Below are 27,323 nucleotides of genomic sequence, written 5' to 3'. Positions count from 1 at the left end.
CTGCTGGCTTCACTGGGGGCTGTCTTCTGACTTCTACGCTCTCTCTACTGGGAATAGTTAAAGATGCCGGGTTTTGTGTGCCCTGACAGCAGTGGTCATTAGTAGGCCCTGCAACTTTCTTTTTAAAAAATTAGTTGTGTAAACTAGGCAGTGGTGGTGCATACCTTTAATCCTAGTACTTGGGAGGCAGAGGAAGGCAGATCTCTGAGTTTAAGGCTAGCCTGGCCTACAGAGAGAGTTCTAGGATAGCCGTGGTACACAGAGAGACCCTGTCTCAAAACAATACAACAAAAATTAGTTGTGTGTGTGTAATATGTATATGTATGCAGGCACACGTATGTATTCATACGTGAGAGTGGGTGTACATGCCTAGATCCAAGGAAAAGTCTCAGTCTTAGCCTTTGCCTTGCAAGTTGCTTAAGACTGAGTCTCTTGGCTGGTTGCTGGGGCAGGGGGTGGGTACACCAGGCTAGCTGGCCTGTGAACTTCTAGGGATTCTCCTGTTTTCACCTCCCAGCTCCTTGGAGGACTATAGATTCATGCCACCATGAGCAACCGTATGTGGATTCTGCAGATTCAGAATGAGATCTTCACTCTTGTAAGGCAGGCGTTTTACTCACTGGTCCACCTCCCATCACCAGGTCTTGAATCCTTCCATTAGAGAACGTCTACCTGGCCATGGTAGTCTAATAGGAATGGAGGGAACTGGTAAAGCAGAAGATGTAGTCTTGTCCCCAGAAACTTACTATTCACCCTCCAGAGAAACCACTACGATAAAAGGCAATTATAAAGGCACGCATGCCATTCATTAATGAGCACAGGGAAGTGCATCATAAACTAGATAGGCTAATAGATAAAATGAATTCCATCTAGAAAAATATGGAATCAAGAAACAATTATGGGGGGTGGGTAGAAACCTCCCGAGAAAAATCAGTTTTGAAGGGGGAAAGGAATGATTACCACAGATGGACAAAAAGGCCACTCAACGGTTTAGGACAAACAGAATGATAGCCCTCACTGTGATGAAGAGTCAAGTGACATGGCCTAGGCAAGGGGACCTTTACAAAAGCCTTGGGAAAGTCGACACCATTATCTTAATTGTATAGATGAGGAAACCATCTACAAAGGCAGGAGAGTCTGGCTCAGACCTTGCACGTGAGAGACTGGGAGTCGGAACTTAGACCTGTGTGACTCCACAAGGACATGCTTTCTTGGAGAGTGACTCCTAGGGCAAGCATGCTAGGCTGCCGACTTCTATTCAAGCCAGTTATTTTTTTTGTGTGTAATCTGGAGAACTGTTTTTTCCTTCCAAGACCTGTTAACCTTCTGAGTCCTCGCACTTTATTTCTCCGACTGGTTGGGGTCACGTTGACTCCTATTTTAATTTTTTTTTTTTTGGTGGGGGAAGAGGTTAGCAACTCCCAACAAATTTGACCTATCTAAAAGAAGCATGCTTCTCTTTCAACCCTCAGATCAGTTCAGAACACACTTAGAGACCTAATTAGAGCCACTGAAACCTAACAATGCTTTGAAAGGCAGCTATTGATTAGAAATGAGAATGTCAAGTTACCTTTGGGCAAACAATAAGCTCATTACAGGGTACTTCAGAGAGACCCGGGCATTCAAGACTTTGCTTTGATGACTTTGAACTGGCATGAAAAGGCAGCAGAATTGCTAACAGAGTGTTTACCTCAAGTCAGAGTCAAAGATGGGGGGAAAGTTGTGGTGATACACTGTGTACCCCAATAAAGCTTACCTGGGGATCAAAGGACAGAGCCAGCCACTAAATTAGACATAGAGGTCAGGCAGTGGTGGCACACATCTTTAATCCTATTAACTCGGGAGGCAGAGATCCGTCTGGATCCTTGTGAGTTCAAGGCCACACTGGGCTACATGAGAGAAACAGAACCAGGCAGTGGTGACACACGCTTTTTAATCTCAGGAAGTAATATGGCAGGGCACAGAAAGGTATATAAGGCGTGAGGAGACAGGAACTCGCTCTCTGGAGGCTGAGGATTTCATAGAGGTAAGAACTAGTGGCTGGCTGTTCTGCTTCTCTGATCTTTCAGCTTTCACCCCAATATGTGGCTCTGGGTTTTTTATTACAAGACCTTTTAAGATTCGTGTTACAGAAAGCCACTGTATAGACAGATATTTGCAGATACACATACATATAAATGTATTTCTCAGCCACAGGCCTGCAACCCTACTTCCCTAGGAAACTGAGGCAGGAAACAGTTGAGAAACACAATGATATCCCATCTCAAAAGAAACAGGGAAAGAGAGGCTGATAAAGGTCTATGGTAGAGGGCTTGCCCAGAATGTGCAAGACAAAGGTTCAAGCCCCACTACTGCAAAAATAGGATAGAGGAGTGGGGGGAAAGAGAGGCTGACGGAACGCACGTGACATAAAAGCGTCAGTGGGAAGGGTGCAGGGAAGATATATGTACTGTTTGGGGGACAACAGGGGCCAGTAGGAGACGGGAAGGTGGGGCAGTGGGGCGGTGGGTGACTAAGAAAGAATAAGAAAAAATGTCATGATGAAATCCATTACCCTGTATTCTAACTTTTAAGAAAGATTTATAGTGAGTGAGTGTGTTTGTGTGTGTGTGTGTGTGTGTGTGTGTGTGTGTGTGTTCAGAAGCCTGTGGAAGCCAGAAGAGGGCATCATATCCTCTGGAACAGGAGTTAAGTGGTTGACATCTGATCTTCCTGGTGTGGGTGCTGAGAACCAGGCTCAGGTCCTCTGCGAGGACAGCAAGTGCTCTTTCCACCGAGCTCCTTGTGTGCTAGCTAACTTTAAGATTTGATTTTAAAACGTATTTCTATACAGGATGGTGGTGTGTTTACTAACGGGCTTTGCTTGTGCCCTTGTGTCTCTATTTGGAATTACTTGCTTAAGAGAAAACCTTGGAGAATACTAGTTCAGTGAATGTCCCACAGGGGTACCTACCACTCTACACTAGAGTGGTGCCCTTTTCACACCTGTCAGCTTCCTAGGCTTGATTTGTGGTTTTCCTTCCCACTCCTACCCAGTCCCTCTTGACAGACGTCACCTGAAGGATGCTGAGGACCTAGAACAGCGGTTCTCAACCTTCCTGACACTGCGACCTTTTGATACAGTTCCTCGTGTTGTGGTGCCCCCCCATCATGAAATTATTTTCGCTGCTACTTCCTAACTGTAATTTTGCCACTGTTATGAGTCTTCTCCGATGGTCTTAGGTGGCCCACACGCACAGGCTGGGAACTGCTGACCCAGAGAGACAAAAGCAAGATGGTGCGCACTTACCTCTTTCTACCTGCTGTGCTGATAGTCTTGATTTCCACAAACCAAAGCTCGCTCCATCACAGTAATAGCTGACAAAAGATATTTAGCCCCCACTCCCACTGTACATCAGATGTCCCCCAATATGAAGTATGGCGGTCATACCCACAAGTTTCTAAGGCATTCCTAGATCTTGCTGATATGAAAATGGGAATTCATGGGAATCTTTTTCAGTTATCAACTCAATAAAAAGACATTTGCTTAATGCATAATTGTTCTTGGTTGCTGAGATATGAAAAAAATCAATGTTATTAAATTTTAAAATATATTTGTGTGTGTGTGTGTGTGTGTGTGTGTGTGTGTGTGTGTGTGAGAGAGAGAGAGAGAGAGAGAGAGAGAGAGAGAGAGAGAGAGAGAGAGAGAGAGAGAGAGAGAGAGTGTAGAGGTCAGAAAGGTCAACTTTCAGGATTTGGTTTTGTCATTCTACCATGAGGGTTCCAGAGAACAAACTTGGGCCATCAAGCTTGGTGGCAAGTGAGATTATCCACTGAGCGGGGACCAAAAAATAAAATAAAATAAAATAAAATAAAATAAAATAAAATAAAATAACAACCCAGATTCTGGATCTCATGAAGATTTATTCTAGTGGAAGGAATTGGGGAGATAGACAATTAAAAACAAACATAACAAGGTAAAATACACATTGTGTTAGAAAACCTTAGGGAGGATAATGAACAAAATGCATGAACAGGGCAAGGGCTTGGGGGCCAGCCAGAGTGTAGGGGAGGGGAGCTCAGTGGGTAGACCGGTAAGTGTCGACCTCCCCTGGAAGGGGCAATCTGCAAAGACCTGAAGGAACTGAAGGCTTGACTCGAGCACAACACTGGGGAAGGAGCAGTCTAAGTGGACAGAGCAGCCTGGAGTGGCGCCCCGACGAGCCTGACATGCCCCCGACAGAGCAAGGCATGTGCTGTGCCCCTGAACCATACCTCCAGTCCTTGAAGGTAGTTTCCAAACTTTTTTCATAAAGCTCAAAGTGAAGATAATTTACCCTTTAAAAGGTACTAATATGTAAATAGAGATGAACACAACATAGTTCAGAGTAGGTACAGAATATAGTTATATATAAGATTTTGAAAGGAGAGAAAGGGGGGGGCTCTATTTAATATGCTTGGGTAACCTGAGGGAATAAAACCTACCCTTTAAATATCTGCTCTCTGCTCTGGGTTTGTGCAGGGTTGTTGAAAAGAAGGCGTGTGTCTATGTGGCCACACAGAGGTAACATAATACCAGTTGGTAGGGATGCTTAATATATACATGGTTTGAGTTAATGCATGTTCAGTAACTCCTGTTTTCTATCTATTCCCAATACTTAACCAACACACTTGTGCCAGCCCCTTCAAGTCTTTTGTAGTAATCTGAACTGGTCCCCCCCCCCCCCCGATGGTCTTTTCCACCCACAATTCAAGTCCATGGGCACCATGGGATCTAAACAGCCATTTTGGCTTCTCATGTCCTACTTTCTGGTCAATGATATGGCCCATTGTCTAGAGTTTCCAGGGGGACCGTGCTTCCCACTGAATCCTTCCCACTCACCATCTCAACCACTCAAATGTTAAGGAGCTCCTATCATCTTCAGATGATCACGGTGCTGCTGCCTCTACCTGCTTCGGCCCCAGTTGTTGACCACAAGTGATTCTGGGGATTCCCACCCAGAACTATATGTACATCTTAGATGCTGCTAGCTCTCCGGGCCGCTTTCTGGTGGGAAGCTCAGCTCCCACCAAGTCGTGCCTGTTTTACAATGGCTTTGAAAAGTTCTCTCCAGGAACCCTGGCACTCCCTGGACCATCACTTAGCAGCACCCTTAGGAAAAAACAGTTTCAGGACTTCTTCAATGTTCTCCCGCCCCGCCCTATATGAACAGATTAATGCAGTTTCACTTGGCACTGGTCTGCTATTACCATTCTTCAAATCCTAAAAATGCATGTATACTTTGACCGTTCAATAGTCCACAGTGCTGGCACTGGGGCCTCACTGTAACTCACGTCACTGACGGGTGACACCTCCAAAAGCAAGTGTGGCTGTAACCTGTGGCCTGTATATCTGGGGTGTACACAGCCAAGTGCAAACCCAGAGAGGCTCAGAGTCTGCAAAGGGAACTTTCTCTGCCTCTCGATGAACAGATCATAATCCAGGCACTGCACCTTTTCTTTCAATTCAAAACTCACTCACTCACTCCCTCCCTCCTCCTCTTCTCCTCTGATTTATCCCTTTTTGCTACATTTCATTCACATCCATCAAAGCTAGTGGCCCAGTGGAGCTGGCCACCAGCGTGAAACCACTCAGGCTGTTGTTAACATCACCCCCACAGACCTTTGAGATATTAGTACTAAGTCTGTTGCCTACTGGGTTATGAACACTCCACCTTGCCAACCAGTGTCTTCCCATTCCTCCCAGGAGTGGTACAAGACCAGCTGGTACTGCTCTGTGCCCTGGGAGCATCAGATGGCAACGATACCATCAGAAGTCTTTCCTGTTCATGTCTTGAATATGGGATTTCTTTGCCACCCACGATCCCAAGCAGTACTGTTCTTGACTCCTCTTATCACTCCTGTTCACCACTCCAGGCCCGGAGAAGGAGGGAAAGGATGGAAAGGCAGTCAAGAGGACTGTTTCCCCCCTACTCCATTCTCCCCTCTCCTGTCACTGATTTCTGACCAGGCTGTCGATCCTATCAGGGGTCCATAAAGCTGGGAGGACTCTGGCCCGAGAGAGGGGGGTAGGGGTTAGGCAAACAGGCCAGGGAGGCAGTTGGTTGAAATTTAACCACAATATTCTTGGTCTCTATTGTTTTGAGTGAGGCCCAATATTTCCACAGCAGGATTATAGGATCTGATTAACCATGTTAGACAACAATGGTGAGCTGGGATGGGCTTCCCCTTCCAGCTGCCAATATGAAAAAGTAAATCTAACACCCAGATTTCAGAAGAGACTCCCAGGAGCCCCCAAGTTCTACTCTCTAGTTCCCCAGCTCGGCCACTGTTTGGGGCCCCAAAGTCCAGGGAGGCCGAGTGTTACTGCATGCTCCTTTAACTGCTGGCCCTTGGCCCAGCGGACAAGTAATCCTGGCACAGTCTTCCCAGGTGAGTCAATGGCTGTGCTCCCCACACCCTGGAGTTCTTTCAATGCCTCTTCCGGGTTCCCCTGGTAGTCTGATTCTCAGAAGTCCATGAGAGTCGGGTGCCCAGAGTCCATTCATGAGGGTCCAAGGCTGTGGAAAGCCAGCAAAGGTCTGTTGGGGTCCAGACAGGAAAACTGAGGGAGAGTATGGGACTTACCAGCCCAGAAAAGAGAGTAAGCATTTGGAAAAATGCTTTGGTACCATCTAATGACATCCCACGTGCCAGGGTGGAGAGGTGGAAACCACGGCACTGGGAGGATACAGAAAGGACCGTCATGAAGACAGTGTCTGTACGTGAAGGTATTCCTTAGAGCGCTCTGAGATGGAAGAGTAGGTGGCTGGAGCTTCTCCAGGATCCCCGGGGTCTCCATCCCTCACACACAGACAAGCGGCCTCATACTCACTCCTCTCAATGTTTTCCCTCAAGGAGCATCTTCTGAGGCCCTGGGCCGTGGACCAAGGAAGGGACCAAGAGCAACAAAGACACCTGAGTTTGAGTATCATATAGTATCCTTGGGGTCAGCAACCAGGGACCCCCCAAAAAGCAACTTCCTCCTTTGCCTGAGGTTTCTCCTGTATCTAAGGGCCTGGTATAATCTGTTCTGACTTTTCCAGGGAACAGGGGCCAGTGACCATGGTTGATGGCTTTCTTACAGTATGTCACTTACTCCCTTTGAACAGGTTCCTCCCACCTCTAAGAATATTACAAAAGACAAATTACTCAGAGAAGAATTTAGAAAAATACATTCTGATTGCTTAAAAGACGTCGCCATAGTTATTATACCTTTAGTACTTCCTATAATATCATTGCAGTGACATTTTCCAGTTAGAGTCAGAAACTCTTCTCACGTGAAAAGAGGAAAACAAAGCACATGAGAGAAGTGTCTGTGGACATAGGTTACATTAATAACACAGTGGTGATGGGGTTAGCAGAGGTTAGCTCACATCAGGACGAAGTCATTAGAGGAGTTAGGGCCCCCCTAAACTCCGTGGAGCAAATCTTTGCAGTTTTGTGAGTAGGAGAAAAGAAGAGACCAAGTAAGTGGAGAGAAGGAACATTGTCCCTAGCAACATCGAAGAATGACGGAGAAAGAATCCCGGGCTAGGTAGGAGGGGAGGTGCACACCTCGCAACTCCACGGCCATCTTTGCAGGATACACAGGGGCCCCTGTGACTCTCCTGAGGGTCCCACCTGTAGAGGGCTGTAAGGGCTTGGGAGGTGATGGGGAGGGGGTTAAATGAACAAGGAGGGCCCTCCCCTCAAGCCCCGGGATGAACCCTGCAGCCCTCCTGCAAAGATCTTAGTCTAGCCAGGCTGAGCTCTGCCAGTCCGGAGCATGGGAGCACAGACCTCTCCCTTTGCCACCTTGGGATCTAGGAATTCCAGGGAAGACGAAGATGGCTCCTTCCTTTTCAGTTACTTTGCTCTCCCTTGGAAACACTCCTGGATCCGGAGGCTGGCTCCTGGTGTCAAGAAAAAGGAGTGACGCTGCTGGGATTTTCCAGGACTCCGCTTGGAAGGGCCGCTGGGAAACCCCGTGAGACACCAGGTAAGGGGGTACTACCCAGCTGCAGTACAGAGAGGACACCCCCTTCGGCGGCTAGCTGGCGGGTCCCTAGCCGACTGCGGGTAACCAACCAACAAGGCCACGGAGGCCTTGCTACCTAGGTGGCGCTGTTTCCCTACTTTTTAGGACCAGTTGCCGCAGGAACTTCCTCGAGGTCCCGAGCCCTGCTCCGGGCTTGCTGGCTTGCTCGTGTAAACCACCTTATATTATTTTTTTTTCTAAAAATACTCCAAAGCAATTGAAAGAGTCCCTTCTCCCACCAGCCAGCCCTGGCCCCAGCCCCGGCCCCGGGGAGCGGGCGGGTAGGCGGGGAGGTGGGCCACTGCTTTATTAAACACAGGGAAAACTAATATTTACGGAATAAAATTTATGGAGCAGCCACGAGAATTCGACCCTTTTATGTGCATGGGGAGTGGGGGTTGGGCCAGGCTGGGGGCCTCAGGGAGGGGCCCAAGCCAGGGGCAGGGCTGGAATAGAGCCTGGTTAGGCCAATTTGTCAAAGCGGGGATTTCCCTGGAGTTGCCCTGGGATGAATGATTCTCAAACACCACCCCAGCTCAGGGGTAAGGGCTTCAGTGATGCCTGAGCCAGGGCCTCTGGCAGTAATGCTTCCCTAACAGCGCATTTGAGCAATACCCCCAAGGCAGGAGCAGCCTTTAGGAACACAGGAGCAGTGGACTGGAAGGTGACTAGGAATACTCTTGACAGAATTCCACAATCTCACAAGAAAATGAACAAAGTCATGTTTGGGGAATTTTCCTTGCAATTTTAGGGGATTCATGATTAAGAACGCCTGCTCGAGGCTGCCATTTGGGCAGAAGGATTAGCCAGCATCGGGCACAGAGCTTCACTGTGGTGTCTACCGCAGGGCACACCCGTGGTGTGGCCCGAAGGTAAAGCGATGTGAGCCACAGCAGGAGCATGGATGGCAGCAGAAAGTCCTAGCATCCTCAGGGGCCCCTGCCTTGGTGAGTCTGCATGCAGGAGAGCATCCTGCTTGAAGGCAGGGTCCAGGATAGAGATGGAGACTGTGGAAGATGGCAAGAGAACACAAAATCTTCCTGGAAATATGTTCAGTCAAGTATCTAATAAGCTGTGACTGGCTGAGATGTTCACTAATTCTGCCTGTCACTTACTGGCTGTATGACCTTTAATAAGTCAATCATTTCAAGACCAGGTTTTCTAATGGGTCACTGGTACCATCTTCAGATGATGACGCTCTGCACCCGACACTCATTTGGACAGACTACTCAGTACATGAACTATTCAATAAGAGCTGGCCATTTGTTACTGTTGTTCTAACTGTTGTAATAATTAGTACTTGAGCATGACCTGTATGATCCTGTCTCCAAGGATTGACATCTGGACGGAGACATCAGTTTCAGGGAGAGAGGGAAGAGATATGGAAGAGGAAGCCCTCCAAAGCAAGCATACCAAAATGGCTTCTTCATCTCTCCCCCTCTACCTAAGTGTTCCCATTGAACATCTGAGTTCACTTTCCACAGCTACCAACCCAAGTTCAAGTTTCAGATGGTCTTACTATAGAGGAAGACATGGTGGAGAAGGTCAAGGCACTGTGCAGATAAGCCTGGGTGCCCGAGAGTGATTTTGGGCTTCTGCCTTTCACACAGCCTTTTCTTGTTTTCAGACAAGATCTTATTCTGTGGCCCAAGCTGGCCTTGAACCATAGCAATCTTCTAGGGGCATCCTAGCCTTAATACATCTTCCTATTAGATACTGTTCAATACCAGTTCTGTTCTAGGGGACTTCTGGGGTTCCTGTTCCCTAGCCTCATAGCTAAACTTACTACATTATTTAAAGTGAAGAAAGAGAAATCAAATTTAGGGGTGTAGCTTACTAGGTAGAGTACTTGCCTAGCATGCAGGAAGCTCTGGACTTGATCTCCAGAATGCATAAATCAGGTGTGGTGGCACACATGCTTGTAATCCTAGCACTTAAGTGCAGGCAGAAGGACCAGAAGTTCAAGGCCATCCTCCTGCACATAGTTCAAGCCAGCACATGCCTTTAATCCCAGCACTTGGAAGGCAGATCTCTGAATTCATAGGCCAGCCTGGTCTACATAGTGAGTTCCAGGCCAGCTGGGGCTACACAGTGAGACCCTGTCTTGGGCTGTGGCGGGGGGGGGGGGGGCTGTAAAGACAAAGACCACACACACAGAGAGAGACAGAGACAGAGAGAGAGCAAGAAAGTCAAATTGCCTTTTCTCCCACCCCTGGGGCCTGACTTTAGCCCTAGTTCTTGAAGCCTTTTGTAATTTGTCTGACACTATGGTTTAACCTGTTCTCTGTGCTTTAGAAGGAGACAGAAAAAATACACCCAAGCTTGACAGAGAGCAGTAATCTGTCTTGTACCACCATGGAGAGTTCTCAAGATCAAGATTTCTAATTGTGACTAACCTCAGGCCACATCAGAGAAGCTGATGAGAAATCTGTAGGATGGGGCTGATAGTTCAGTCATGAGGCAGAGATAACAGGGGACTGTGGGCATGAACAGGTTATAGACCACAAACAGGCAGGCTCAACAGCAGGGGAGTGTGGGTGCCCTTTATTCTGTTAGGAGAGAAGCGGTTTTCTACGGGGCATGTAGGACTGGTGAGGGACCCTTACGAAAAGCAGATAGGTGTCTTGGGCACGTGCCTCTTTGCAGACTTGCTTTAATCTAAGTTCACCATAGGGTACGAGTTCTAGAGAAAATGCCACTGAATGAGGAGCTGGCTTCAATCTATATGGAATACCAATGCCAGCTGAGTTGGAGCCAGAGACAAGCTTCCACCGGTGAGAAGTCCCATTCAAGAGGCCCGTCAACATAAACTTAGGCCTCCAACTGCAGCTCCATCCGAGGGATGCTCTGCCATGCAAGCTCCTTTCCAGATTATGCTGGGAAGCTGTTCTGCTCCCTTCTCGGTGGCAGAGACATGGCAAGCTAACTGAAGAGTCCTCTTGGCTTTTTCCTCTTGGCCTTGGCCAGCTGAGGTCTCTGTGTTGGGCCTGAAGCACCCTAGAAGAAAAGGAATCCCAGTTAATTGGAGTTTTGAAACAGATCTCTCTTGGCTCCTGGTTGGTATGAAGCCCTTCTTTTTTGTTTTTTTTTAAACATTTATTTATTATGTATATAGAAGAGGGTGGCAGATCTCATTACAGATGGTTGTGAGCCACCATGTGGGTGCTGGGAATTGAACTCAGGACCTCTGGAAGAGCAGTCGGTGCCCTTAACATCTGAGCCATCTCTCCAGCCCCATGAAGCCCTTCTTAAAGTATCTGATGTAGATGTTTTGAGGTTTATTTTAGGAAGTGCTATAGGATTCTAAGTGGGCATGTCTCTCATGGTCCATCACCGGAAGCAGAGTGTATTCCGCTTCCGGTGAAAAGGGAGTCAAGGTTCATCACTCAACTCAAGAATGGCAGAAGATGGCAAGAGAGGAGGATGTGAGAAAGCATGATGCTCTACGACTTGGCAGCAGCTCACAATCTCTCTCATACCAGGGCGGTGTCAACTAGGCAGCAAGTGCAGAGACCACGGCTGCCAGGCTACAGGGTAGCTTCTCCAGTGTTCACAAGGCCGCCCGGGAAGCTGCTTGTGTGACTCACCACGGGCTCCTGTTCGGGCTCGGAGAGGGCTGGAGTGGAGGAGACTAGCTGTTCTGGCTGGTTCGGAAGCTGGCCATCAGTTCTTTGAGGGGAGGTGCTGCACGGTGTCTGAGTCTCTCCTGAAATCAGAAAGATCAACAGAAGGCAGAAAAAATGCCTGCTCTCAGGAGAGCAGAAGCATTCACCAAGCATTCGGACGAAGGGCAGAGTTTGCTATTAATATATTAACAGATTGAAGGAGCCAGCTTCCAGCTGACGTTGAGCAAACCCTGTTCCTATGAAGACTCCAAAGCCCACTTTCAGCACGTAGGTTGAGTTTCCTTGGTTCACGGGAGGTGAGCAAATCTCTGTGCAGCCCCTGGGTTAATTTTCTGGTTAGTGCTCTTGTTAACTCCTAAGCCCCAGGGCCAGCTAGCTATGAGAATGCTCCGTGGTGGGGTATGTGTTCTGCATCTGCATGGGCCACGTGGCTACTGAGCACTTGAAATATGGCTAAAGTACACACGGAAATGATTTTTAATTTTATTTAGTTCTTACTAATTGAAATGTGAATAGATGATATGGATAGAACCGCTAAATCCAACAGCACAGACCTAAGCTCTAACTCTACCCCACGCGGGCCAGCTGTGACTGGGAATACTCACCAGCGCCATGGTGCTTCTGCCCTGCTTGGATCTGCTGTCTGGTGACTGCCACATACAGACTCTGCAGATGCATGGCAAATGGCTTTCCATCACCAACAGTGCATGCCTCCGGCAATTTCTAAAGGAAAGGTAACATTGTCATTGGTCTGCCTGGCTAAAGAAGGGAGCTGATATCCCACTGACAGAAGTGCCATCAACCGCAGACCAGTCTGAACGAAGAAGTATGACTCGATACACAGCTTCCATCTGAAAGCTGCTGGCACTGCTGGAGGAAGCCTTCCTGTGCTCTGTCCTCTGCAAGGTCACTCTGACGGCTCCTCCAGTCATGAAGTCAACTGTGCTTTCCTGTGAACCCTCCATAGGTCTCTGGCCTCTTTCTTCTTAACCTCTTGGGGGGCTGTTTTAGGAAACTATCTTCCTTGGCTGGGGGTACAGTTTATTGACAGAGTGCTTGCCTTACATGTATAGGCCCCTGGGTTCAATCCCCAGCAGCAGCACCATCCACCAAAGAAATGATCTGTCCTAGGCATCCCTGAGATGTACGGTTGGCTGTCTTAACAACGTTTACTTCTGAACTTCCACAGTAGAATGAGAAAGAGAATGAAATCTAGATGGGGCAAGGGGACGAAATAGGGACAACAGACTGAGAAACAAGAAAGAATTATGGTGGCGTGATGTCAGTCAGAGTTGGAAAGTACAGTGGACAGAGCTTTGGAGACCCACCTGCCACCTTATACTCTGGACCTGAAATCCAGCTGTACTTGCTATACTCCACACGCCCCTCAGTGGGGTGATACTTCTCCCAAGGGGAGTGAGAAGTTTTTTGAGGAGTGAAGAAAGTTCCTCTTTTATAGTACATTAACATAAAGACACATATGCAGAGGTTAGAAGACAACCTGTGGGGGTTGGTTCTCTCCTCCTATCACATGGGTTCTGGGATAGAACTCAGGTCATAAGACTTTGCAGTCAGTGCCTTTATCTACGGAGCCATCTTACAGGCTCCATAAACAGACCTTTGTTGGATCTGTGGAATTATGATTTAGGAAAAGTTGAAAGATTCCTGAAGGAGATAACGATGACATGAAAGTTGGGAAACTGTTTAATTATATCACCATTGCCACGGGATGAACGGTAGATGACTTCCATTCACAGCAACATGCTCTGCTTAATTTCACTTTTCAGCTGAATTGAACTGAAAGAATGGCTGAAGACTGAACTACACGCAGTAAAAATGTGATGAGAGGATGGTGTCTGGTGGTCCCCAATCTAGCTGTACTTCAGAGTCCTGGAATTCATCTGTCCCAAGGCATGCCAACAATGATGGTTCCCAGCCAAATTAGCAGGTCCAGGAGAGCAGTTGGGCCAGAAGCTTTCACGAGAACCAAGTCCTCAGCCTGTACTTAAGATCTCATGTCAAGCTCCTTTCCTGTGCTCTAGGAACTTTTTTTCTTTATGGCGCTGGGCATCGAACCTAAGGCTTCACTCATGCTAGGTGGATGCTCTACCACTAAAGCTACACCTCAGCCTGCCATCATTTCTGAAGCCCACTGTGGAGAAAGAACGGCACAGAACTTGGGAGAAGCAGTGGAGTGAGTTGGTGCTGGATCACCGGGGTTACAGTCAGTCTCCCTGAGTGGGATGGAGGCTCAAGAGTCAGTCTGTTGACCCCAGGGGATAAAAACATTCATCACTCTGTGAAGACTACCTCAGGTGCGGACTTTCTTTCGTTTTATTGCAATAGAACCCAGGTTTCAATAAGGCTTGGACTTTCACTGGAGAGCACAGACAATGAATCAGAGAGCTCAGAGTCTAAACTTTGCCTCCAGCAGTAATCCCAGCGAGTTATCATACGGGCCATCTTCAGCTACACTCTGAGGAGTGACCTGAAACTCTGCCTCTCTTTCCTCTCCGATCCTTAAGCCAGCTCTCCAGAAGACAACCCTCTACTAGCTGGGCAGCAGACCCTGGCAGCTGAGAAACCAAAAGATGCTCTCCGTTCCTCAGTGTCTGGGGTCTGTGCTCAAGAACTGGATCTCCTCCTGGGTCATTCACACACAACTTAGTGGGCACAGCCCAGTCTGTACAAATAGGCCTGGCAGAATCCAGGCAGCCAGGGTCATCGGCTCCTTTCCTTTACATGGAAGGAAACAGACTCATTTTCTAGGCTGATCTTTATCCAGCTCATGTCCTCACCCCGTAAATGAAGTGCTAGAAGTAAAAGTCATTCAAGCTGTGGCTACCCTGGTCCTAAATCCAAGTCTAGAACTGAATCTTGGTCCCTCCTCTATTCTCCCTTCTCGAGGAGATCTGGCCCTGTAGTTGCCAGTGGCTATCCTGTTCACACGTCTAGTCTCAGAAAAGTACTAGCAATACCATTCCACTTTCTAAATGCCTACTGTGTGCACTGCTCTAAGGATTTTCAATATTAGCCCACGGTTTTATCTTCTTCATTACCACTTTTCTGTCACTTAGAAGAGCTCCTCGCCGGCTGGGGGCTCAACTACTTGTGAATGAATGAACATGGTGGGCACTAGTGTGACCCCACTTGACCGAGATAGTTAGCCACAACTAGTAAGCAGAAGAAACGGAATACTAAGCAGTCTGTCCTCACGATATAAACATAAAACCACTACTTATTTACTTCTCTGAACGGCAGGTTTATAGTCAAAATGGGAATCTAGTCTTTATCAGGATCACATCCTAGTTTAGCTGTTATCACTAAGGGACAAGAAAACAGAACAGATCAAAAAGAAGCAACTGACCGTGGGAGAGAAAAGCAGTAACTGGTACAGACTGGAGCCCTCGGGGGCTGAGGCACCGTCATCCATTTACAGTGACTCTCCAGCATGACGGAGTCCCTGGGCATCCTCTCAGCATAGCCAGAGGAGAGAGTTATGTGGCCACCTGAGTTAGGAAAGGAGCAGCATTAGCTCCCAGGACAGGACAATGGTAGGGGCGAGGTGGGGCAGGCCACAGAGATCAAAGCGAGAATGCTGGAGTTGGAACTAAGCAAAGTAAACAGTGTCTCCTGCTGTAAGAACGCCTAGCCAGGAGCACTGTGTACCAGCATAGAGCGGGTCACTGCCCAGAATGGCAGGGCAGGAAGAGTCAGGTGAGCCCACTGCATAACCCTTTCATCTGATTAGCCCGAGATAATTCGAGCCAGGGAAAAGGGACTGGGATTACAGAGAGCAGGCACTACAGGAGGAGGTGCAGAGGATGGCCTCAGATCTGAGTCAACAACACAGCCGTAAATAAAAGTCCTGCCTTTGAGAATTCACATTTGCGTGTGTGTGACAGGCAGATATTTATTGTTTGGTTTTGTGTTTCAAGAGATATGGAGTAACAGAATTACAGACCAATGGTGATAGGAATTCAGAGAAGAAAGGGGTGAATTCCAACTGAGATCCTGAAAAAAAGCCTCACAAGTGGTGACATCAAGGTGAGCTTTGAAAGGTGACTCTGAGCATAGTGGAAATGCGAGGTACAAAAGTGTGAAAGAATGGATGTGCAATGCAGAGTGCAGCTAGAAAGCTAAATTCACACCCACTGGATTGCAGCCCGCTTTCTCTGAATCGGGGTTATGCCTGTGGAGATCTCCTTGTGTTTCATAATTGGCTTTCTCTATTTGATAGTGTTTGCAATAGCTTCCTTTGCGCCCAAGTGATACTGAAACAATGATGTGGACTCAGAACTTCCTCCGGGTTCCACTTTTAGATTTTCTGTTACATTTATTTCAACTCTTAGTCCTTCTTCATTACTAACTTCAATAGTCACAAGTACTGCACAACCCTCCCAACGGCCACTGCATGGCCCTCCCAACGACCACTGCATAGCCCTCCCATCAGCCACTGCACAACCCTCCCACCAGCCACTGCACAACCCTCCCAACGGCCACTGCATAGCCCTCCCACCAGCCACTGCACAACCCTCCCATCAGCCACTGCACAACCCTCCCACCAGCCACTGCACAGCCCTCCCACCAGCCACTGCACAACCCTCCCATCAGCCACTGCACAACCCTCCCATCAGCCACTGCATAACCCTCTCATCAGCCACTGCATAACCCTCCCATCAGCCACTGCACAACCCTCCCACCAGCCACTGCACAACCCTCCCACCAGCCAATGCAAAATCCTTTCATCACCAACAAATGTTTACCCTCCTGAGATACTTCACTAGGACTCTGGCTCCTGTTATACCTTATCAGAAACTCTGGGGAAACCAAAGTGACAGAACCCCCTTGGGGTACCTTATTTTCCCTTCTTGTCCCTTGATGCAGTCTACCTTTGCTACTGGGGCCCACCTTCTTTTGTGGTCACTCCCACCTTCACCAACTCCAAACACATACCCAATGGTGAAGAAATTCAAGGAATCCTAGAGGATTTGTGGGTAAGATCCCAATGGGTACTTTCAGCTAGAAGTAGGTGGTCAGCTTCCCCATTCTTTTTTCTGAGATGTTCCAGAAAATAAACCTTTAGAGTCCTGAGAAAGGCTCACACCAACACACAGTTCCCGACTGGATATGTATTTCTGTCCAAGGACAGATCTACTAGATAGAAAGAGAAGGGGTAACAAGTTAACCAGAACCCTCCCGCATCCTCCTCTGGGTTGCTTCTGGCATTTGTCCCAGAAGCTAGCACAGTCCCAAGGCCCGGGGACTAACCCTCATCCTGTCACAGCCACCAAGGTCAGGTCCCCAAATGTGACTTCTCTAAAGGTAAGAAGTTCTCGCTGCCTCCCTACAAAGCCCACACCTCTGTATGGGACTCTGGTGACACTCTCCATTAGCTTCTCTTAGAGACAAGAAACAACATCAGAAAACTCCTCTAAGGCTTTAACCACCAAAAGGATTGCCAAAATAAGCAGATGGGAGCATGACAAATGATTTAGAAAGCATCTAGTGAGAGTCTTTTCAAGAAACATGACCCCCTGTGCCAACCTACTCAAGTCTAAAAACTACCAACCATCTACTAAGGCACGCAGGACTGAGCGGGTGCTGCCCTCTTGAGGCTTGCACTCTAGAGAGACCCACAACAAACACAGGGCTAATTTCATACTCTCAGGGGCTGGCAAGATGGCCCCCAAGCCCAATGACCTGAGCTCAATGCCCAGGACCTACAGGGTAGAAGGAGAGAAGCTATTCCCACAAGTTGTCCTCTGACTTCTACATGGATGCCATGGCACTGCTGTCACCCTCAATTCTCTCTCTCTCTCTCTCTCTCTCTCTTTCACACACACACACACACACACACACACACACACACACACACACACACACAGAGTCTTGGGGAAAAAAAAGTCTATCAAATAAAATAACTTACTCAAAGTATTGTGGAATGGGGCAAGAATTTTATTTTGTTTATTTATTTATTTATTTATTTATTTATTTAGTTATTTATTTATTTATTTATTTATTTATCTATCTATCTATCTATCTAGTTAGTTAGTTAGTGTGTGTGTGTGTGTGTGTGTGTGTGTGTGTGTGTGTGTGTGTGTGTCCATGCCCCCATAGGTCAGAAGAGGATGTCAGATCCCATAGAGGTGAGTTACAGGCAGCTGCAGCCAGCTGACATGGGTGCTGGGAAGCCATGCTCAGTTCTCTGGAAGAGCAGCAAGCTCTATTAGCTGCTGAGCCATCTCTGCAGCCCTATATAGTTTTAAACAGAGGTCAAGGAAGGTACCATGCAGTACAATTCAAAAAACTCTAAATGGAAGTGAGAGAGTAATCCATCCATATGGGTGACTTATTTCCAGTTTTCCAGTTTAAGCTCACTATCCATTTTAATTATTATCAGAACCTCTTTCTCTTTACAGGTGTCTTGATATGAATGATACACTGGGTGGTCACCCTGCATGAGAGGATGAGCATGGCAGGTACACGGATATGTTCCTGTGCTTACAGAAATCATGACATGATGCAGCAGAAGCTGACATGGTCTGCTTTATGTTCAGAAGGATCACTGAGTGAGGAGATAGAGGAGAGCTGCTTAGGAGACTGCAAGGGATGCTGGGTAAGAGCAGCACGGGCAGTGAGGTTTGGGAGAATCTAAAAGGGTGGCCGACACACCTTCAAGCTGATGGACTGGGTGTCATGTGACAGGAGTCAGGCACAGGGTAGATGTAACAGGAATGATGTAGAAACCTATGAAATCCCTAAGTCAAAGGGAAGCCGGGGCTGGAGCGTGCTCAATGGTAGGTTTGTCTAGCATGGTGACGGCCTAGGTTCCATCCCCAGAAATGCATAAAAAAGAAGAAAAAGGGGGCTGGAGTAATGGCTCAGTGGTTGAGAGCACCAACTGCTTTACCAGAGGACCCGGGTTCAATTCCCAGCACCCACATGGCAGCTAACAACTGTCTGTAACTCTAAGATCTAACACCTTCACATAGACATACATGCATACACTAATGCACATAAAATAAAGATAAATAAATTGTTTAAGAAGAAGAAGAAGAAGAAGAAGAAGAAGAAGAAGAAGAAGAAGAAGAAGAAGAAGAAGAAGAAGAGGAAGAAGACAGCAATCTGAGCTGACGGCTGGGTCCACAACACCCAGTTCCTGCATCTGGTGTCTTGTTTTGAGAAAGCAGGGTCGGGGAAGAAGACAGGGGCAGAGGAAGCAGAGACTGTGAACACCTGTACCACAGAGCTTGTGAGGAGATTAGTAAGAGAGCAGAGCATTATTCAGGAAATGGATGTTCTTCCCTTTGTAGGGCACACTGGGACTGTATAGTGTAGCTCAGGGTGGCCTCATACACGTTACCATGTATCAGGGACTGGCTTGAAATTCTGATCCTTCTTCCTCCACCTCCTGTAGAGGCATTCACCACCATGTGGGGCCACTTCTGAGCCTTCTCTTGCCTGGTCCTATTCCTCCACCAAGCAAACTCAAGGAATGTCCAAATGATAACACACACGGAGAAAGCAGGGTCTTGTTGTGACTGGCATCCCAAAGCACAGAATTTCCAAACAACTCAGTGATTAGTCAAGACACAGATGAGGGAGACAGCCCAGGTTCACCATCTCCTTCCACCATGCCAGCCTATTCCTCAGTCTCTGAAGACCAAAAGAGTGAGGCTTCTGGGTGAGAAGGCCTGGGTCTAGATCCTACCTCCGCCAGTGCCCTGGCGAGTTACTAGCTACTGCTCTGAAAACCCCTGTTTCCTCACCAGAAAAATAAGTCACCCACACCTACTTTGGGAGCATAGTCATGGATCCTGAGGTGATTAATATTGGTTTTTTAGAAGATGTATTTTTATTTTCTTAATTATGTAATACATGGGGGAAGGTCTATACATGTGGAATGTATGTACTGTGAGGTCCAGAGAGGACACTGGATCCTCTGGCGCTGGAATTACAGGAGGTAGTGAGTCCACCTGACCTGGGAACCAAATTCTGGTCCTCTGCAAGAGCAGCAAGTGCTCTTAATTGCTGAGCCGCCCTCCTTGGTGTTTGTGAAGGACGCCTGCTCCTCATTTCCCCATATCAACTCTCGTTGATCCTCAAAAGTCACCTTTGGACGCTGGGCGGCAGTGGCACACGCCTTTAATCCCAGCACTCAGGAGGCAGAGGCAGGCGGATCTCTGTGAGTTCGAGGCCAGCCTGGGCTACAGAGTGAGTTCCAGGAAAGGCGCCAAAGCTACACAGAGAAACTCTTTCTCCAAAACAAAACAAAACAAAACAAAACAAAAGTCACCTTTGTTCTCCCACTTCTCAGGACCTGCTCAAGAGGTCAAGGCTTCACCTTATTCCATCTGACCTTTGTAAGAGGAAACAGGGACAAAGGAAATTCAGTTCTAACTCTCTCCATGAAACATGTGGGCAGTGGTGGCACACGCCTTTAATCCCAGAATTTGGGAGGCAGAGCCAGGCGAATCTCTGTGAGTTCGAGGCCAGCCTGGGCTACCAAGTGAGTTCCAGGAAAAGGCGCAAAGCTACACAGAGAAACCCTGTCTCGAAAAACCAAAAAAAAAAAAAAAAAAAAAGAAAAAAAAAAAGAAAAAAAAAAGAAAAAAAAAAAAAGAAAAACAAAAAAAAAAACAAAAACAAAAAAAAAGATAACCGAAACATGCAAAACATGACCTCCACTGGCATACCATGGCATGTATGCGCATGTGTGTGCGCACACACAATTTAAATAATTTTTAAAGTATTAAGAGAGCCCAAGCTGCCTAGCGGTGTTTCAACTGGGAATGCTTCTCATGACTACTGATATTTCCTGCTTGCTAACAAGTCTATGGAAGGGCTCTGCTACATAACTCCATGAGGGCTATTTGGAAAACAGAAAAGCATGCCCTCCAGTCCATCACCAAAAGGGTTGGCAGCCAAATGGTTTTGGGTGGGATTAATCTCTTGGATTCCTCAGAAGCGTGAGAGGGAAACAGGAAGAGGACCAAGAGAACAGTAACACAGTGGTAACGCCTGGGCTTCAGAGGACAACTGCCCCATCCTGCTTTTCCACAGCAGCTCATCCAGATAAAGTTTCTGAGTTTTAGGCAAGACCTAACCACGAGGGGTTCCCCTGTTTTGTCCCTCATTGTCTTAACAGTCCCATATCAGATGAATATGACCAAGTACATATTTCATATGTATGGAAATGTCATGCTGAAATCCACTGTTTTGCACAAATAATAGTCGCTCAGGAAGGGGAGAAAAAAGTCGACCCCGTCTATCTGCTCAGATGAGAAACCTTGGTATCTTGGGAAGAACACACAGCATCCTAAGGGCACACTGTCCTTGAAGGTCCACGTGTGAGGTCAACATCGCAGCTGACGCTGCTCAGTGTTTGGTCTGACTCAGCTTTGTTTGGGTCTGTGCTTGTCACAAGGCCACCACTGATCTCCACAATTAGCCTCTCACTCCTAAGCATCCACACAGTGCTGAGCTAGAGGGAAAACAACACTGAGCAAGCTGGGCATAATCTTGTGTTTAGAGACCTTACAAATTCATTGTGGCTTAGAGATCTTGAAAATTATTTAACTTACAGTCTACCTTTCCCCTTTCCCCTTTAGAATGAGGTGGGAGAATGGAGGCATGCTCACATCGAACGTGTAAGCATCCTGTGTGCCATCCAGTCCAGGTCCCTGGTCGCTTTCTGAGGCCTCACTTGAGACTGGGATAATTTTAACATCTGGTTCTCACTGTGCTGGAATTACAGAGGTTCACACAGGTGAAAAGTTCAACACAGTTCCAGGTAGACAGTCACATCTGGTTGTGTTACTTAAACTCCTCTGGTTCAGTTCGAGAAGAAGGAAGGGGAAGAAAGCCCACACAGGAAAGGTCCAAGCAGAAGGCTGCAACCGTACCTCCAAGACTAAAGATTTTGATTTTTATGCTTGGTTTGGTTTGATTTTTTTTTGAAACAGCATCTCACTGGGTAGTTGGTCTCGAACTTGCTTGTGATCGTTTTGTGAATGTCACCACACCTGTCTAACTTAAAAAGCGATGTGACGCTGGAGAGTCACACATGCTAAGCACATCCTCTCTACCACCAAGTTACGCAGCAACTAACTTTTTAAAATTAACCCAATAGACCTCCATAGTTACCTTATCAGCCAGGCAGTAAAATATTCTCATTTCATACATGAAAAAAACAAAGGCCCAAAGGATTAATTAGTTCTCCCAATGCACAGCAGAATGAGAACGGAGAAGATCCAAAGAGGTGGCCTTCAGAACTTCCCCATGACCCACGAGGCAGAAGCCTCACAGAATCACCATGGACAAGGCCATTTCTCCCTGAGGGGATGGTTCCTGTTCTGAGACCCAGCAGCTGCTAGAAACTAGCTCTGTCTCCCTTCCGAGGCCCCAAACGACCGACCCAAGCTGCAGAGGAAAGAACACAATGCCTTCTTGAGGAGGTGAGCTGCGCTTAACCCCTGCTCAGCCTCCCAGGGCACCAGAAAGTCACAAACTGACTGCGGCACAGGGGGACTCAGAGAGATTCTGAATCGCCTTTAGAAAGAAGCACAGCCTCTCAGAGTCATTGCAGGAAGGCCCCAAAGAAAAATAATGGCAGAGGGAGTGGAGGTGGGGGTGGGGGCGGGGCGGCTGCTCTCATAAGAGCCCTTTGTGGTGGCTGCCTCTGAAAGGAGGTTTTGCTAGACAAGGTGGGACTTCTCAAGGTGACAAGCAAATGGCACAGGCTGAGCTGTGACCCTCCGCTCACTCCAGAGCCACCCCCCCTTTGGAGGGCCAGAGCCCAAACTGTCCCCGGAGCCCCACCCAGCCCCAGCACAAACCATGGCTTTCTAGTCTGCCGAGCAACTAATGAGTGGCAAAGGGGCTCGAGGGACCGGGGTGGTTTCCTGGGGGGATGAGTCCTCTGAGCCTCGCAGAAAGTGGAATCAGTGGGCTCGCAACTCCAACTCCCTTTCCTCTGCCCCCCCCCCCACACAACACACCCTTTGCCCCAAACAAGCAGCTCCTGTCCCTCTGGCTCCGGCTGGCCTCACAGGGGGACAGGCAGTCTCAACATCAGGTTATCATCCCTCTCACATTCCGTTACCTCAACATCCCTTCCCAGATGGAAATGAAGCAGTGTGGTGGAACCAGAAAGGGAAAAGCACCAAGTTTAACGACAAACTCCCAGTTAGTTCTAACACTCCCAATGCCCCAGCTCTGGCCCGTGCCACAGCCCTGTATGGATTTCTCTGCTTTCCTGGTTTTGTGGAGATGAGAGGACAGTCAGCTGGGCCTGCAGGTGCAAAGGTGAAGTGGAGGACCAGCAGTGTTCTCCACAAGACCGCGCCGCCAGGGAGATTCTCTTTCACCAAATTACATGCCTGACAGCTGGGAACACAGCCTGTGGCAGGGTTCAAGGGCTCCCCGCCTTCACCTGCCTGCCGCCTGCTCTCTGTAGGGTGATGGTGTCTTTCTTCTCCCTGAGGAATCCTATTCCACTGGATGATGTACCACTTTCCCAAATGCGCACACAAGCGCATATGCATACACGCATATGTGCATACACACATGCTCATCAGGCTCCGGAAAATATGCAATATAACCTAAACTCTCCCAATATCAGGGCCAGCAAGATGGCTCAGCTGGTAAAAGTATCTTCCCTTGCAAGCCCGACAACCTGAGTTCAACCCCTGGAATCCACAGTGGACAGAGAAAACTGACTCCAGAAAGATATCCTCTGATCTCCACACGTGTTCCTCGACACACACACACGTACGCACACGCACGCACGCACGCACACACGCCAATAATAAAAATGAAAAAAACTTTAAGCTCTCAAATACTGCTTTGTGGGAATAAACTGAGGTGATCACTTTGAAAAATGATTTGGCAGTATCTATTAAATCAAAATATTTACATATACCTGTGAGGCACCATTCCAATCCATTGTGCTCATCAAATACACAGGGACAAACTGTGGCACAGTCTTACAGAGACATAGCACACAGAAATGAAAACCATGCCATATGGATACATTTTATAAACAGTGAAAGAAGTCAGACAGACGAATGTGTGTGATATGACTGTATGCAGATAAAATTTAAAACAGGCAAAAGTAATGATTACCTAGGAAGTCAGGACACTGGTTACCCTTCTGAGGAGGAAGAGGAGTTCTTCTGAGAACTGAAATTTTCTAATTCTTTTGAAAGTTTTTTACTTTATTTTTATTTTATAAATATGAATGTTTTGCCTGAATATTTGTGTGTGCATCACATGTGTACAGTCCCCACAGAGGCCAGAAGAGGGCATCAGATCCCCTGGGGCTGGAGCTATGGTTGTGAACCAACATGTGGGTGCTGGGAATTGAACCCGGGTCCTCTGGAAGAGAAGCCAGTGCTCTTAACTGCTGAGCTATCTCTCCATCTTCCAAATTTTTAAGTTTTGATTTGGGTGCTGTTTGTTTTGCAACATTTCTCCAAGTTAGGTGCTTATTGACATTTTTAAAAAAATATGCATCCTATATTCTAAGTGGTTTTCTTGTTGCTTTGAGACAGTGACCTACTATGTAGACCTGACCAGCCTGGAGCTTTTACACAAACCAGCCTAGCTTCAAGTTCACAGAGCTACACCTGTGTCTGCCTTGTGAGTGCTGGAATTAAAGGCAGGTACTACCATGTCCAGCTGCACCTTATATTTTGATTCAAAATATTTATTAATAAAAGAAAAACTACTCCTGAAAACAGGTAATTCCTCAAAGAGACAACAATAGATTACTCTAGGACTCAAACGTTCAAAGCTGAAACATGGTCATACAACAATGTGTACATCTTGGGGGATGTGGTTGAGGATGTGGGTTTGTGGTAGAGTGTAACCCTGGGGCCAAACCTCAACCCACAAAACTGTACACAAATATTCACAGCAGCATTGTTCATGATGGTAAAAAAGGTGGAGAGAACGTAAATGCCCATCAACAAATGGAGGGACAAACAAAAAATATGGCTTATCTGGGCTGGTGAGACCGCTCAGTGGGTAAAGGTGTGAGCTTGGTGACCTGAGTTCAGTGGCCAGAACCCACGGTAGGAAAAGAACCAACTCAACAAAGCTGTCCTCTGACCCCCACATGCACAACATGATGTCCATGTCCACACACATTGTGCCACACACATACTTACACATATGCAATAATAATAGTGATATAAGCCGGGCAGTGGTGGCGCACGCCTTTAATCCCAGCACTCAGGAGGCAGAGCCAGGCGGATCTCTGTGAGTTCGAGGCCAGCCTGGTCTACAGAGTGAAATCCAGGACAGGCACCAAAACTACACAGAGAAACCCTGTCTCGAAACACCAAAAAAAAAAAAAAAAAGTAATATAAAATTTTTCAAGTTTTTTAAAGGGGCCACTAAGGCTGGACAACCTAAGTCTGATTTCTGAGACCCACATGGTGGGTGGAAGGAGTCAGCTGACTCCTGCATGTTGTCCTCTGGCCTCCATGTGGTTGTTATAGCCCCTCCCCACATACATACATAAATAAACAGAATAAATGAACAAATACCCCTCTGTGAGTATGGTGGCATATACATTTAACCCCAACACTCAGAAGGCAGAGGCAGGCAGATCTGTGGTTTCAGGGCCAACCTGGTCTATACATCGAGTTCCAGGACCCCCAGAGCTACACAGTGAGACCCTGTCCCTAACAAACAAACAAACAAAATACCCCGCAAATATGTAAAAAAATCATAGACTGGAGTTTTGTTTTTCCATAAACAGGCATGGAATACTGATAATATTCCTTTAATACGTGGATCTTGAAAGCACACGGCTAAATGAAAGAAGCCAGACACAAAGAACCACGGCAGGGTCCACTCATATGAAATACACAGAATGGGCAAATTCCTGGAAACAGAGTAGGTCAGGGATTTCTAGGGACTGGGTGTGGGTGAACAGAGAATAATTGCAAATGCATTTGGGATTTCTCTGGGGATGCTGAGACTAGATATTGGTTACAACTGCACAATCATGTGACTGTTTAAATCACTGAATGGTGTACACTTATTAAAGTATTTATTTTATGTATATGAATGTTTTGTCTGAATATATAGCTGCACACCACATATGCACAGTGCTCACAGAGGCCAGAAGAAGGCATTAGATTCCCTTGGTGCTGGAGTTATACACGGTTTTGAGTCACCATGTAGGTACTGAGAACCAAACCCGAAACCTCCGGGAGAACAAGTGCTCCTAACTGCTGAGCACTCCTTATTTTACTGCATCCTGATTATATTTCAATTTTTAAAATTATTTATGTGTGTGGATGTTTTATTTGCCCATATGTCTGTATACTACATGTTTGCCTGGTGCTACAAGGCCAAAAGAGCTCGATCCCCTGGGACTGGAGTTACAGATGGTTGTAAACCACCATGTGGGTACTGGGAATTGAACCCAGGTCCTCTGAAAGAGCAACAAGTATTCTTAACCACTGAGCAATCTCTCCAGCCCCAGCTCATTTTCCTAAAGGATTATAAAATGATTAAGTCTCCACTATCCCATCTTCCTTTAATTATTTTCCATACTGGTTCCTCTCAGGAATAACAGGCTCCCAACAGCCTGGACAACTTGTTTGTTTTGAGACAAGGTCTCACTGTGTATCCCTGGGTAGCCTGCTTCTGCCTCCCAGGAGCTGGGATTAAAGGGGTGTGCCATTACACCAAGCCCCTGAACAACTTTTAAGTAGTTCAGACAGTTCTCAGCCTCCTCAGTAACTGGGCTATCAGGAGTGAGCCACTATTCTGTCAGACTTGAGCAACTTTTTTTATTTTTTCCTTTGGAGACAGGGTCTTAATACATAGCTGTGGTTGGCCTGGAATCACTAGATAGATCAGGCTGGCTTGGAACTAGCACAAGTCTCCTCCTGCCTCAGTCTCCCCAGTGTTTGAGGTCTAGATACTCTGTGTGTGTGTGTGTGTGTGTGTGTGTGTGTGTGTGTGTGTGTGTGTACATACTCATGTATGTGTACATGGAGACCAGAAATTGATGTTGGGTGTCTTCCTTAATTGCTCTTCACCTTATTTTGGGGGGCGGGGTCTCTCACTGAACTGCAGCTCACCAATTTGGCTAGACTACCTAGCAGCCAGAAATTCCCAGTGATCTCCCTGTCTCTGCCCGCCCAACCCTGGGATTACAGGCATGTGCTGCCGTAGGCTTTTTTATGTGGGTACTGGAGACAGAACTGAGGTTCTCACCTGTGGTGTGGCAAGCACTTCACAAGCTGAGTCCTCTCCCCAGCCCAGAGGCCTAGACACCCTTTAAAGGCCTTCAACACAGTCAGTAGCACAGACACCCAGTGCCTGAGCAACTGGAGTTGACTTGTAGAAGACCTCAGAATCTAGACTCAAACAGACCTAGTTTTGAATCAGTCCACCACCTAGATACTTGCCATATTATCTTGACCAATCAACTTAATTTTTCTTTGCTTCAACTTTCTCACAATAAAATTAGGAAAATAAAGGCTGGGGATGTTGCTCAGAGGTAGAGTGGCTGGCTAGCATATGTGAGGCCCTAGATTTCATCTCCAACATCACACACACACACACACACACACACACACACACACACACACACACACAAACACACACACACACACACACACACACACACA

The 27,323-nt window shown here is 47.2% G+C and overlaps 1 protein-coding gene across 1 annotated transcript in view; it reads right to left on the bottom strand.

Moving 5' to 3' along the window:
• Positions 1-10,567: 10,567 nt before the first annotated feature.
• Positions 10,568-27,323, bottom strand: part of Nhej1 (non-homologous end joining factor 1) — a 90,486-nt gene continuing 73,730 nt past the window's right edge. Inside the window, exons 6-8 of the mRNA XM_059278227.1 lie at positions 12,270-12,387; positions 11,626-11,744; positions 10,568-11,035 (exon numbers count right to left, since the gene is read on the bottom strand). Coding sequence (XP_059134210.1) covers positions 10,961-11,035; positions 11,626-11,744; positions 12,270-12,387 — 312 coding nt within the window. The 3' untranslated portion in view covers positions 10,568-10,960. The remainder of the gene's footprint in view (positions 11,036-11,625; positions 11,745-12,269; positions 12,388-27,323) is intronic.

This window comes from Peromyscus eremicus, chromosome 13, assembly GCF_949786415.1.
Source record: "Peromyscus eremicus chromosome 13, PerEre_H2_v1, whole genome shotgun sequence".
Taxonomy (NCBI): Eukaryota; Metazoa; Chordata; class Mammalia; order Rodentia; family Cricetidae; genus Peromyscus; species Peromyscus eremicus.
Note: the sequence above shows the minus strand (reverse complement) of the source record. Positions and strands in the feature narration are given on the sequence as shown.